The 14,411-nt window shown below is 39.3% G+C and overlaps 1 protein-coding gene across 1 annotated transcript in view; it reads left to right on the plus strand.

Moving 5' to 3' along the window:
- The window catches only part of syne2b (spectrin repeat containing, nuclear envelope 2b), a 90,924-nt gene that overhangs the window by 35,795 nt on the left and 40,718 nt on the right, over positions 1–14,411 (plus strand). The window contains exons 57-75 of the mRNA XM_052571686.1: positions 45–1,864; positions 2,516–2,680; positions 2,824–2,979; positions 3,113–3,384; positions 3,525–5,586; positions 5,745–6,079; positions 6,240–6,384; positions 6,528–6,728; positions 7,101–7,360; positions 7,781–7,940; positions 10,705–10,860; positions 11,271–11,411; positions 11,671–11,853; positions 12,010–12,147; positions 12,292–12,477; positions 12,691–12,795; positions 12,910–13,062; positions 13,144–13,260; positions 13,338–13,484. Coding sequence (XP_052427646.1) covers positions 45–1,864; positions 2,516–2,680; positions 2,824–2,979; positions 3,113–3,384; positions 3,525–5,586; positions 5,745–6,079; positions 6,240–6,384; positions 6,528–6,728; positions 7,101–7,360; positions 7,781–7,940; positions 10,705–10,860; positions 11,271–11,411; positions 11,671–11,853; positions 12,010–12,147; positions 12,292–12,477; positions 12,691–12,795; positions 12,910–13,062; positions 13,144–13,260; positions 13,338–13,484 — 6,902 coding nt within the window. The remainder of the gene's footprint in view (positions 1–44; positions 1,865–2,515; positions 2,681–2,823; positions 2,980–3,112; positions 3,385–3,524; positions 5,587–5,744; positions 6,080–6,239; positions 6,385–6,527; positions 6,729–7,100; positions 7,361–7,780; positions 7,941–10,704; positions 10,861–11,270; positions 11,412–11,670; positions 11,854–12,009; positions 12,148–12,291; positions 12,478–12,690; positions 12,796–12,909; positions 13,063–13,143; positions 13,261–13,337; positions 13,485–14,411) is intronic.

Here is a 14,411-nt window from a genome sequence, read left to right on the forward strand (position 1 = left end):
CACTGAACCCACACCACCAGCGAGAAGACGTAAAGAAAAAGAAGGTAGTGAACTATCACTCAATCTGGAGATCGAACCCACACCACCAGTGAGAAGACGTAAAGAAAAAGAAGGTAGTGAACTATCACTCAATCTGGAGATCGAACCCACACCACCAGTGAGAAGACGTAAAGAAAAAGAAGGTAGTAAACTATCACTCAATCTGGACACTGAACCCACACCACCAGTGAGACGACGTAAAGAAAAAGAAGGTAGTAAACTATCACTCAATCTGGACACTGAACCCACACCACCAGTGAGACGGCGTAAAGAAAAAGAAGGTAGTAAACTGTCACCCAATCTAGAGACCGAACCCACACCACCAGTGAGACGACGTAAAGAAAAAGAAGGTAGTAAACTATCACTCAATCTGGACACTGAACCCACACCACCAATGAGACGACGTAAAGAAAAAGAAGGTAGGAAACTATCACTAGATCTGGACACCGAACCCACACCACCAGTAAGACGACGTAAAGAAAAAGAAGAAAGTACATTATCACTTGATCTAGAGTCCCAACTCACATCACCAGCAAGACGATGTAAAGAAAAAGAAGATAGTCAATTATCACTTGATCTGGAGACCCAACCAACACCACCAGCAAGACTATGTAAAGAAAAAGAAGAAAGTACATTATTACTTGATCTAGAGACCCAACCTACACCACCAGCAAGACGACGTAAACAAAAGGAAGATAGTCAGTTATCGCTTGACCTGGAGACCCAACCAACACCACCAGCAAGACTATGTAAAGAAAAAGAGGAAAGTACATTATCACTTGATCTAGAGACCAAACTCACAAGTGATAGTCAATTATCACTTGACCTGGAGATCCAACCAACACCACCAGCAAGACTATGTAAAGAAAAAGAAGAAAGTACATTATCACTTGATCTAGAGACCCAACTCACACCACCAGCAAGACTATGTAAAGAAAAAAAAGAAAATACATTATCACTTGATCTAGAGACCCAACTCACACCACCAGCAAGACTATGTAAAGAAATAGAAGATACTCAATTATCGCTTGATCTGGAGACCCAACCAACACCACCAGCAAGACAATGTAAAGGAAAAGGCGAAGATAAAGGATTATCAATTGATCTGGATCCTCAACCAACTCCACCATTAAGAAGACACAAGGATAAGCCAGAGAGTGACATGGTATTTTACAGTGCTGAATTAGGAAAAAGTGATAATCAGGAAACCAGTGAACATAAAGACACAGAAGAGCACACTGTTAAACCAACTCCACCTGTCAGCAAAATTAGTCAGGTTGAAAGTGATGTGGCAGTTTGCAAAAACCAAGAAGAGAAAGAGGTCTTTGTGAAACCCACACCACCAACAAGAAAGAAAGATAGCAAAGTTGAGAGCAAAATTGTTGCAGGTGCTTCTAACCTGAAAGGAGATACAAGCATACATAAACCAACTCCACCTCTAAGGCGAAAGGACAGCCAAGCAGAAACTGAGATGGCTCCAACCACACCTAAAAGTCAACCTGAGGACATCCTTCCAACTCCACCAACCAACCGAAAGAAAGATCAAATAGATGCTGACAGAGTTCCATTAATGCCAGAAGAGCCACAGGTCATATCAACTCCAACAATCAGCGACAAAGAAAGTTCATGGCATGAAAAGGTTTCTATGTGTGCTAGAGTGGAGTTGAAAGCAGATGTTGAAGCAATGACTAAACGGGAAGAAAAAGATGAGTCTGATACAAAGTCATTGGTTGGTCAGGACCAGCAAGAGGAGGAGCAGGACTCTACTTTGGTCCCAGAACCCATAAGTGCAATCAGTCAGACAGAGGGTGTCAGTGAGATGCAGGTAACTTTAATGTGCATGATTCCACCAAAAGGAACAAACCTGCATGAGGTATGATGGTGTGGTATCTGCTTGCTGGACTGTAATGGAAGTGTTCAACTGAGGATGTATGTTAGAGTCCTTAAGCATTTTGGATATTTGCTTTGTAGGGTGAAATTAATTCCCTTTTTGCAACATTTCCAAACACAGATAACACATAAGGTTTTAACTCTAATGGAAGAAGAAATCTTCTAACAAAGTTTCAGTTAACACCTGTATAACACCTGGATTAGCTCCTGAATAACCTTCCTATTTGTATCTTTATATGTCTGGCTGCCTTACCACAGAGAAAATCCCATTACACTCAGGGCCATGTCATGCATACAGTCATTAATGCTCTCTATCAGTTAATAAATACTGTTTCGTTCTTTTAATATTGTCATGTTTACAGAGAGGTTATAAGAAGGCAACTTTTATCCTCTTACTTGGAATGTTTTTGGCACTGTGAATGTTGAGAATGGCTTTCTGAATTTTTATTTGAGTTTTTATCCATGATTGAGTTTGCTTGAATTTACTTCATTAACTGATCTAATATCTCTTTTATCCTGTACATGAGATGTTGCATTTGCTAGTCTTCAGCATTAGCCATTAAAAATTATTTATTCTGTGTTGCAGCCACAAGATCAAGATGTGGATGTTTCTCCCCAATTTGGTCTCGCGGCTGAAATCACTGAGAGTCAAGCAGAGGAAGATAAGGAGCCAGAGGGACCCACAATGAAGGATATATTCATGGAGATAAAAAAAATGACTGAAAAGGGGCAAAAAAGTGTACTCATGGAGGTAATATTTTAAATTGTTAGCACTATAACACAAAAGTATTGAAAGTGATTTAAACTGTGTCAAGACATAAGTTTTAAATAAACATAAACAAAAATTATATGTGCAGTATGTCAACTGTTCTTTCAAAAAGCTTTTTTCTTTAGGGAATACCTCATGAAAGTACAAAGAAACTTCTTGACACTTCCAGCAATGATCTTGAAGCTCGGTTAAAAAGGCTAGTGTTCCATTTATTGGACCTTCGAAATTGCCCAGCTGCTCTGAACTCCAAAGACATGGCCAAGCAACTAGAGGAGGCTGAGGTGGGACAATCCAATAAAAACATCAGTGTGTGATGAACTTACACTTTACGTTTTACTGATTGTTCTGTTGCTATTCAATCCTAATTTACGTTCATATGTGAGAAAATTTAGTACTTGTATTATGTTATTTTAGGAATGTAGAAGGTGTGCCCAGAGACAAGTATCTATGCTGTCTAGGCAAGATCAGGCTAATGGAGACATTGGCAGTGGCACTAATGGCACCGTTTATGACCCTGAGGGTATGCAACAGCTGAGCGCCCAGTGGAGTGCAGCTTTGTGGGATGCAGCAAGCTCTGTTCACTCCAAAGAAGCTCAACTACAGATGGTTGCAGATTTCAACAGACAGACCAAGAAAGTTAAAGCTATTCTGGAGAGACTAAAAATTGAGCGTGCGGCCCTGAGATTGTACGTATTTGCTATTAAGCATGTTGTTTCTGTTTCTTGAAACTGCCCTGAAAAATACATATTGGTTGACCCCTACACTAAACAACTTGTAGAATGTAATAGAATGTAAAAGCCCATAAATGTATCTTTCATATCTCTAGCTCTCCAGCTGTGAGCAGTTTTGCTGAGGAGGAAAGGCTGCACTCTTTCTTGAGAAATATGGAGCAGGAAAGGACAGCTCTCGGTGAGTTAATTCAGACTCATGCAAAACTGTCCCCCCACCTCAGTGCGCCTGAGAGACAAGCAGCGGAAATACAGCAAAACAATTTGCAAAGCCAGTGGAGGATGCTGGAGAAGGATGCGGAGATTGCTCTTTACATGGTTAATGCTCATGCTAAAGAAATCAGCAGCCTCATTCAAGAGGTCAGTGCTTTAAAAGACCATCTCGAGAACATTCAGAAGACCTTGGATGCATCGAAATCCTCGCCAGTTTTATGGGATGGCAAGAGAGCTCAAGAAATTATGAATTTAAATGCTGATCTCACTTCCACCCATCAACAGTACTTACACATTCAGCAGACCTCTGAGGCACTTGCCCAGGAATTCCAATTCAGTGCAGAGATATCCAGCATAGAGCAGGATCTTCAGCATATAAAAGACCAGCTGAATCAAATGAGTGAACAGTTAGCAGCTTCAACCCCTAGCAGCAGCAACTCAACGTTAAGTAAAATTGTTAAGGTGATGACAGATGCTCTGGCTTGGGCCAAGCAGACAGAATGTGATGTTGAAGGACGACAGAAAAAGGTGTCTTTGCTTCCAGAAGAAGTCCATCGACAGATTAAAGATTTAAAGAAATTGCAGTCTGAGATGAACTTGAAGCAAACCCAGTTGAAGTCTTTGGTTGAGGAAGTCACTGAGCTGATTTCTGATCTCGATGAAGCTGATGTTCCGATGGTGACCTCATCCTTGAAGGTCCTAGAAAATTTGTCCAAATCAACTGCAGAAAAACTGGCTGAGGCAGTTCGCGACATGGAGTCAGGACTTCAGACCCGGGAGAAGATGTCAGAGCAGATAGCAGATGTTGATTCCTGGGTGGTTGGACATCTGCAGAGGGAAGCTTTGAGGAGAGAAGATTATCAAAGTTTGAGTGTGGCAGACCTGGATCGCAGGCTGAGGCAGATCCAGGACACTCTTGGAGAGGCGGAAAAGCAGTCTGCTGTAACTGAAGCCCTTCTGATGAGAAGCAGAGACATTGCATCTGAGCTAAGTGTCTCAGAGAATACTAAGCTCTATGAGAAACTCACCAACCTTCAAGAGGACATCAAAAGGATTATTATCTATGAGAAGGCATGTTGCCAGGAAATTATAGATGTTATCCAGAGCCAAGAATCGTCTCAGAGGAAGGTGTCATCTCTAGAGAACAGCCTGAGACAAATGTTAGTTGATGTAAAAAGACACAGGTTTCCTGTTACTAAGGATACCCTCTCTGTCATTGAACCCTTCAAACAGATGCTTGTGGAGCGCAAATCTCAGGTTGAGCAAGTCAGTCCTTGTTCAGAGGACAAGAGAAGAGAGATGTTATGTGTTATTACTGAACTGTACCACAAAATGATTGATTTGGATCTCAAATCACAAGCTCATGAAATGTACTTGAGCCACAGTCGGTGCATTGACGATGTCAAGGAAGAAATGGAGGCTCAGATCCCAAGGACCAAAGATGAGAGCATTAACAAAGAGGAACGCTACAGAGCCTGTCAGGTCCTTCTGATCCATATCTCTTTAGTCAAATTTTTGTGTGAGGAAACAGCGGATGAACTGCAGGAAATCACAGCAGATCTATATCCATCCCAGCTCTCTGCTGAACAAACAAGACTCCAACAAATACTGGATAGTCTCAAAACCTCAGAAATGGCATTGAGCAATAATCTTCAGATATTGGAATGGGATCTGCTAAAACCTATTCATTATCCATCAGAAAAAAGAGCAGTTCAGCAATTCCTCAAAGACACCTACGAGGAGCTGGAAAAGCCTTGTAGTATTGAACCAAAAGAGGCAGTGATTGAAAAACAACTAAAAAACTGCCTTGTACTCAGAAAGAATGTAGAATCTAGAATGCGAGTGCTTGAGTTTCTTGAAAAAAAGATTGGAGCTCAACCTCCACAGGATTCCAAACAGCTTACTTGCTTGAAGGATATGGTTTTGGAACAGTGTGATCAACGAATGGTGAGTTTAATCTCATTCATATTTTACACACAGTTTCATTAATCTATACCTTTGCAATATAGGTGGTGCAAATGTTTAGAAACATCATATACAGGATCTTCAAAGAAAATATACATTTAAACAGATTAAGTCAAGGTAGATTTTTGCTGTATTTTCAGGTGAGCCTAACTAAAGCTAAAGAACTCTTGAGGAACTACACCAAAGCAGTGACTGATACCATTCGGTTCCTCCAAAAAGCCACGTTGGCCCTCCTTCCCTCAATCTGCTCTGCTAGAAGCTGCTCAGAAAGACTAAAAGATGCACAGCATGCTTTACTGACTCTTGACACAGAGTTCCAGTCACATGTTTCACAGCTTCAAGCTCAAACCCCACAGCATCCCTGCTTCAAGCCACAGAAGATTGAATTTCTACACACAGAGGTTCTAGGCGAGCTCCTGGTCAGGCTATCAACCCTTAAGGCCCAGGCTCAAATTAATATAGAATCTTTGAAAAGGTACATAATGTACAGTAGTATGAATTTTTTCTCAAGAGCAAATGGTCATAATAAAGTTACGCAATTACTGTTAACTCAGTCTGCATGTCAAATCTCAAATCTTGTCATCAAATTACAAATACCCCATGTCAAAATTAACAAATTTCTTGTCCATGCCAAGGTGTGTTGAGTGCCAGAAACATTCTCGTAAGTGCTATGAAGAGCTTTGCCAGCAAGTGAGAGACTTAGAAACATTGCTATCACAGTGTGCTTCCAAGAAAATGACTTCACACAAAGACTGCAAAGACCAGCAACAGAAACTAAAGGTAAAGTCAAAATAAAAGCATTTCCTGTACAAAGACTAGCATTTGTTAGACTACCATTACCTCCCCTTATAATCTAAAGATCTTTTTAATTTATCATATGGATTTGAGGCTATTACAGTTAAACATATTCTTCATCTTTTTAGGCTCTAGTGGAAGAGGTTGCCATGCTTCCTGGAAAACTGGAGAATCTGAAAGAGTGGTGTTCACTGTATGGGTGCAGAGCCAACAGGGAGGATGCCGTGAGTGCTCTCTGGGGTCAGGTGGCAAGACTGCAGCGCTGTGGCAGTGATCTGCAGACACGCTCCGAACAAATGGAAGCAGAGTGGAGCAGTGTCACAAGGAGTGTAAGTGATTTGACCATTACTGGTGCACCAACAAGAATGTGAAATAACAATGAAACTCTTTTTTGGTATGCTTACTCTAAATAAATCATTACACTACATTACAAAAATAAAGGTGCTTCACGATGCCATAGAAGAACCTTTGTTGTCTAAATGGTTGCACAAGGTGAAACAAGGTTCTTCAGATTATAAAAAGGTAAGAAAGAGATCGTTCTTTGAAGAACCATTAATTGAATGGTTATTTATGAAACCAAAAATGGTTCTTCTATGGCATCGCTGTGAAGAACCTTTTAAGCACCTTTATTTTTAAAAGTGTATAACAGACTGATAAGATAAGAAGAACTGAGCTTGTTTTCCTTTGCTGTTATACTGCAGGTGGAGCAGGCAGCCACTGTGTTGGAGCAGGTGGATGCAGAACTTCCAGATAGCAGCAGAGAGAATCTGACTGGTGATGAGCTACAGGAACTACTGCTCTTCTGGTCCCAGTACCAGGACAGACTGGACTGTGAACACAGAGCTCTTTCTGCTTTGGAATTAAGAGCTGCAAGGGTGCTTGGTGTTCCCCCACACCTGGAACAGGCCCCATCCATTGAGCTATGCCAAGAGCTTCAAGCCTTGCAAGAGCGCTACCATAGGTCAGACACCTACTTAGCCTACTGCTAATTGTCTCTTCTCTTTTTTTTCAAATTTCTTTTCTTCTTAGTGTCTCAATTATGGTTTTCTTGAAACATGAATGTCTTTTGCCCAATATTTCCTATTGTGAACTCCATGTGCCAGTGGTCCACACGTTAATTCCAAACCAGTGGGCTTACAGACTAAAGTAGGTCAACACTGGATGCCAATATCCCATCCCAGAGAGGCCAAACCGCAAACAGACTATGCTAAATATCTGGATAATATTTAAATTTACATGCATGAAAGTTTATTTTATGTTGAGCGAGAACTTACTGATATAAGGATTCTAGGAAGTTTAATAGTTTTTTTCCCTCCTGCCTTTTTAGCAGTACGGACTTGGACTGAAAGATTAACATGACTTTCAATTCTATGTCCTGCAGTCTAAAGGAACGGAGCTCTCAGGGTTTGAGGGCAGTAAGAACCGAGGTCGAGGAGAGGGAACGAGTGCAGGAGCAGCTGGAGGGAGTCAGAGAATGGCTGGAATCTGCAGTTTCTCTCCTTGCTGTACTGGAGCACGAGCCTAGCAAGAAGCAACTGCAGGTTTGTTACTTGTCTTGTGACGTGCATCTGGTTTTTTGTCCACTTTAGATGTTTTTTTGACTCGAGTTAAAGAATTGGATTCTAACTTTGCACAGGCAAGATTTGTTACAGTAAGTAAATTTATTGCACCAGCATGAGAATTACTAAAGCTGATGAGATGCAGATGAAGGGAGGAGGGATTTGCCATTGACACAATGTTCTGTTTGGCTCTGAGTGCGGCCAGCAAACTTCATTATCTCTGCCCTTACTCATGATGCATGATGCACTGTATGAATAATTCCTCTCACCCATAAATAATACTCCACCTTTTCATTTTAGGGAGTAACTTGTTAACTAAATTGACTACATTTTTCATTAAGCATTACAAATAATCTGCTTTCAAATAAGTTTAAGTTCCTGTGTTTTGAAACATTTAATTCAATTCTGTGGTTCTTTTGTTTTCCACTAAACTGAATAAATTAGGGTTTCCTAGTTTGATTAGTTGCTTGCTTTTGCTTTTTTCATAATTATATATATAGATAAATGTTTGTGTATTTTTTGTAGTTTAGATAGGATTTTGAAAGAGTAGACTGCCAGATTCAGTGTGTCGTCTATGACTTTACCGATCTCCTAACATACTGAAAAAGCAAAGCAAATGCACATACAAAAGTAAAGATGCATACTAAAACAATATTTTTCAAATGAAGACATTTTAAAAAATTTATAAACCTGAATAGACAGATGACAGATTAATCAGTCCTGCAATGTTTGTTTCTGAGAAGCAGAAATACTGTTGGTACTTGCATACCCAATGCTGTTTAGTCTAGGTTTATTGTTCAGTATTGGTTGTCCCAACCAGGCTCTTCCACGTGACATACAATTTGTAGAAATGGAAACCAAGCAATCAGCAAAATATCCTTCCTTATTGTTTATAGCTTCCCACGACTGTCGCTGGTTAAGGCCAGCTTTTATTTGCTTGCTCTTTATGTCTATTTAGAACACTGTGTGACTGTTTATTGTGCTGAATAGGCTGTTCCATCCAATCAGTTCAAACACACGCACACTCTTAAAGATTCAAAGACTTTCAGACAGTTATTCTTTCTCGAACACAGACTGCTGTAGATTCGGCTGTTTTTCTCTCTCATTGCTTCGTTACCACACACACACACAGACACAGATGAGAGGGCTCTGTGTTAGTGTTCTAGTTAAATAGCTGAGTCATGTCCAATATTCCCACACAATTTCTTTTCACTGGTTCAGATACACACACACTCTTTCTCTCTTTTTCTCATTCGCTTTCACAAGCACACACTTGTGAATCAGTAACCCCTAAACACACACACCTGTAAGTGGATCCTCCAGGTCTGATCCAAACGCCAGTAATGATGTCAGCTAATGCACTCTCTATCTCTCTCACACACACAAAATCCCCTCTCAGTTCACTTGTGAATGTGTCCCATTATACTGCCAAAATGCCAAAGCAGTAAAGCAGAATGGTTTAAGAATGAGCATAAAATATTATGAAGAGTGGCAGAAGTCATAACTGTTAATAAAACCTAAAAATCTGCCAAATAGAGTGATCTGAATGGATAACCTTTCTTTCTCTCTCTCTCTAAAGCATGGTCCATTCTGACTCTCAATCCCTCTGGGTTTTCGGTAATTTTGGGATCTTGTTTATGCAGCTTTTCTTCCCATCTTAAATGACTCATTATAATATAAAAAGGGAGTAGAAGCTTTATCTCATTGGAGAGGTGAAAAGGGTTGAGATAGAATAAGAGAGCTTTTTGAGTGGATTGTTCTGGTTCTGTTACCTTAAAGCTTGAGGGACTAAGAGCATCATCAGTGAATGGGTCACCCAGCAAGACTAGTGCTATGAAAGACTGAATATCACATAATATAGGAATATCACATTGTGCATCGTTTCCATTTGCTCTCTGGTGTTCCAATAAATGTAAGTGGTTTCTTTATTATACCTTTTTTAATATTTCGTATCCAGTAGAATCTCAAAACAAAAATTCTTCCACTGTAAAATGTATGACCTATTTTGGCAAAAGTAAAACTTTACTTGGTAAAATATCTGCCGATATTTATCATGAAAGAAAAATGGAAGAGTCTGAAGGGAAATGTTATTGTCTGAAGTGTTGTTTTTATGCCTTGATCTGTAATTTACAATTATTTGAATACAACTCTAATATAATTATGTTTCCCAATCATTAGAAACTGTCTTCTGTATTATTTGTTTTTATTATTATACCCTAAAAATAATTAATCAATAGTGTTAGTAGTACTTCTAAAAAAATAAAAAATAAATAAAAAAGGTCAATAAATCTCAAAAATTTCAGAAAATGTAACATTTTAGGATTTGACAAGGTTAGTTCAGGTAATAAGTAAAAAAATTCTAAGAACTTGGCACTTGTTTGATACTGTGTTTTTTCTTTTCTATTTTTCAGGGACACCATAAAATACATCATATCTCTCTATAATAAATATAATTGTATTCTGACCACAAACAACTTTAAATTTCAGATGATGTCTCTTTCTATGTACTCACTGCCCTGCAATTTACCCATGCATGTGTAATTTGGAGAACCAGTCAAATTTTGCTACCTTTGCTGTTCTTGTTTATGGCGCTTCGATGAGCTTTGGTTTGGAAAAAAAATCTTGTACCGAGAAGTACTTTTTAAATTAAATGGATAAAATGGAAAATGGTTATTTGTGCAGTCCATGGATGCACTCACTTCTAATGTAGCCTAATTGATGAGTAATGTCGCTTTTTGCTAAACAGGAGGTTCACTCACAGCTGTGTACCCAGAAGGCCGTTCTGCAGCGTATTTCGGAAAGCTTGAAGATGATGTACTCTGAAAAAAATACATCAGTTCCAGAGGAGATAGAGGGACTATTACAGGAAGTCTCAGAGTCATTACAGGAAGTGGAGGAACAGGTTTGATGAATTCATTGAATGGTTCCCAACTTATTTAGTTTCAGCATTCAGTTTTTTCATTCATCGAAACATAACTCTAAAAGTTTTTTTCTTATTTTAATATGGACATTTGGCAAATGTCCATATTATGAGCTAGTGCATCATCCATATACAAACTACACACACACCCACACACACACACACACACACACACACACACATGTAGTATTAAGGAATGCTCTTTGGGTTTCTTTAATTAAGGTGAGGGCCTCTTGCGGTTCTTGTTACTAGAGTCTTGTCTTATAGACACTCAATGTGTCTATGTGTTTAGTGCTTTTTAAAAGTAGTATCAGTAATTCAGTTTATTTTAATTGACATTTGCCAGTTTTTATGTCCATTTCACTTGCTCCATTTCACTTGCTTACTCACAGGTGAAGACAGCTGTGGAGAAAAGTGGCCCACTTCACAGGCTGGGTGCTAAAATCTCGGAGATTAAAGCAGGTCTGGGATCAGTTCAGAGCTGGTTAGAGCAGAAGAGCCTGAACTTCACTGAAGCCGAGAGCACACAGAAGGTCAGACATAAGTTTAGCTCATTGTAAGACTTGTTTCTTGCGTTTTGTATGGTAAATGTACATTATCTTATTATTGGTTACAGCGTAGCAGACATAATGCTACAAGTCATTCCAGGAAAAGCTCAAAATAAACCTGACTTTGTTAATAGCCTGTAGCTATAGGTTCTGTGAAACATGAGGTTTTACACTACTGTGAAGTATAGACGGAGATTAAAAAAGTAATGGCCGATTTGTTAAGTGTTTTATTGTACCTTTGCAGCGAGTGTGGGATGAGTTGGATGGTTTACATACTCGTCTGACAGCGGTCGAGGTGGAGTTACAGGATCTGAGTGAAATGCATCCAGATGAGACCCGTCTGTTATTAGACAACCTGGCCAACACTCAGCAGACCCACACACGCCTCAACAAACAGGCCGAACAGAGGACCGCCTTCCTCAGCAAGGTCACCCACTCAGATTCCCATGATGCTTTGCTGTACTTGGATAAATATTTAAGGACTGAGCAATGAAGTTAAACTTGAGAGAGAAAACCTGAGTTTCAGTGAATTCGAACTAATTTATGGCTTCAGTTGTGTGTTATCTAAACTGTCTCTGTGTAGGTCCGTGACTGGCTGCAGGAGCATGAGGAGATGGTGAAGGGGTCACAGAGCTGGATCTCAGAAGCTCAGTCTTGGCTTACAACACCCTGCACATACACCACTGCCAGATGCCTGGACAGCCATGTGAATGCACTGCAGGTATTATTCTCAGAAACCTCATTATCATTAAGATAATTAAAAAAACCTGCATCATCCCACTGTGAGGTTTGAACTTAGTATTCGGTTACTGGCCTGGATCTTTCATGTATTAGTCTAAAAGCCTTTAACATTTTCGTGTTTTAGATGGTTCTGGATGATTCTGCTCAGATGAGGCGGACTCTGCAGGGTTTCGGCAGCGTGCTGACAGAGATGGGAAGTGTGTTTGATGTCAGTCCATTAGAGGAGCAGCTCTCAAATGCTGATCGACGTGTGGCAGATATGCAGCACAACCTGCTGGGACCGCTCTCTCAGCTGGAGCATGCAGCAGCAGTGAGCATACCAACTTATAAATTATAATAGTGTGTGTGTGTGTGCGTGTGTGCGTGCATGTGTGTGTGTATGTGTTCTATTTGATCTAATATTCCCAGATGGAGGTTAGCTCAACTTTAGTTTATTGCATACAGATGCAGAGCTATGTTATCTGTAAAAGAGAAAAGCGAATTTCATCTGTTCATGTATGTGTTTGCATGGTGTGTTTTTAAGGAAGTGGATGCCATTGAGTCAGAGGTGAGCGTCATGGAGAAAGATGTGGCCAAAATCAAAACCACTCTGACCACCAAAGAAGACATCAGTCAGGACACTCTTAAGGTAAAATAAAAATTTGCTTTGTATTTAAACATTTGACCAGGTATGGGCATAACCAAAATGATGTAGTTACTATTAAGATCCTTATTGCTGTGGGTGTTTTGTGTGTATTTGCAGGCAACAGAAGAAAGGATTGACCTAATGAAAAGGACAGTCACTGAGATTCAGAACTGTAAGGATGGTCTGTGTCTTCCTGACAAAGCTGAAAACACACTCTTAGTGTTCAAAAAAGCAGAACTACTACAGAAACAACTGCTGGAACTGGAACAGGTGTACATATATACTGTATGCACACACAAGCATGCAAACACAATTCACACAATGCTCAGTATTATGTTTGTCTCCTCTCAGCTGGCACTAGAATACTCGATTGAGGTACAGGAGACATTTGTCCCACCCCTCAATGCTCCGCCCCTCACTGCCCCAACCCTCAGTGTTCCACCCACAATCACTGAGGAAGACACACAGGTTAGACGAAACATTATGTTACAGTTATGTTGATCAATAGGCAGTGATTGCATTTTGATCATAATATGTGTGTGCAGGAGAGTGGTCAGATTCAGATTGTGCATGTAGAGGAGGACATCCTGAAAAAGTCAGGAGCAACGCTGATGACGGTGGAGCAATCCACACTGGAGCAGAGACTCACCTGGGTCTCTGATAGAAGCAGCCACACCCTCACAGAATCACAGGTATGAGAAATAAGAAATCAAGTATTTAGTATATAAGGTGCGGTATGTAGTCATGGCTTAAAGGCTTTGTTTGGCACAGCATGCATAGTTTATTGCTTTCATAAAACAGTTACTTCAAAACAAAAAAAAACAAAAAACATCCTTACCCCTTTCTCTCTCCCACTTCGCTTCCTGTTAGTTCTGATCTGTCCTGTCATAATAAAGGCAAAAAATGGCAAAAATAGTTACACTTTATAATTGCTTATTTTAAAGTATCTGTAAAAAAATACTTTAAAAATACTAAAAAATTACAATGTTCTTGTTGGTGTTTACTTTTTTTTAAGTGCACAGTAATCCACTTTCTATTTTTACTGTTAATTTCTATGTAGATAAATATACAAATAAGCAGTAAGAAAGACAGATCTGTATTAATTTGATCAAGTAAAAACTTTAATAGTTTGAAATATTATTACAATTTGAAATATTACAATGTTATTTACAATTTGAAGTCAACATTTTTTATTCATTTACTCCTGTGATGGCAAAGCTGAATTTTCAGCAGCCCTTATTTTAGTCCTTACTGTTTAGTCCTGCTATCCTTCATAAATTTAATATGCTGATTTTGGTGCTAAAAAATACATTTCCTGTTATTATCAACATTGAAACAGGTTTGTTTTTTGGAAACCTTGGATTGTTTTCAGGATTCTTTGATAAATAAAAATGACAAAAGAGCAGTATTTGTTTAAAACAGCACAACCATATTTGTTTTTAGAAATGATTTTATTGTCACTTTAATGGTTTATAATGGTATATATTCTAAAACAAGTACTAAAATACAGATTTTTTGCATTTTTGGTACAGCAAAATGCAAAAGCTAGAGTTCTGCTTCACACACTTGATGTTATTAGCCTAGAATTCTCTAACACAGGGATAGCATAATTGTTTCTT

The sequence above is a fragment of the Carassius gibelio genome, chromosome B13, assembly GCF_023724105.1.
Source record: "Carassius gibelio isolate Cgi1373 ecotype wild population from Czech Republic chromosome B13, carGib1.2-hapl.c, whole genome shotgun sequence".
Taxonomy (NCBI): Eukaryota; Metazoa; Chordata; class Actinopteri; order Cypriniformes; family Cyprinidae; genus Carassius; species Carassius gibelio.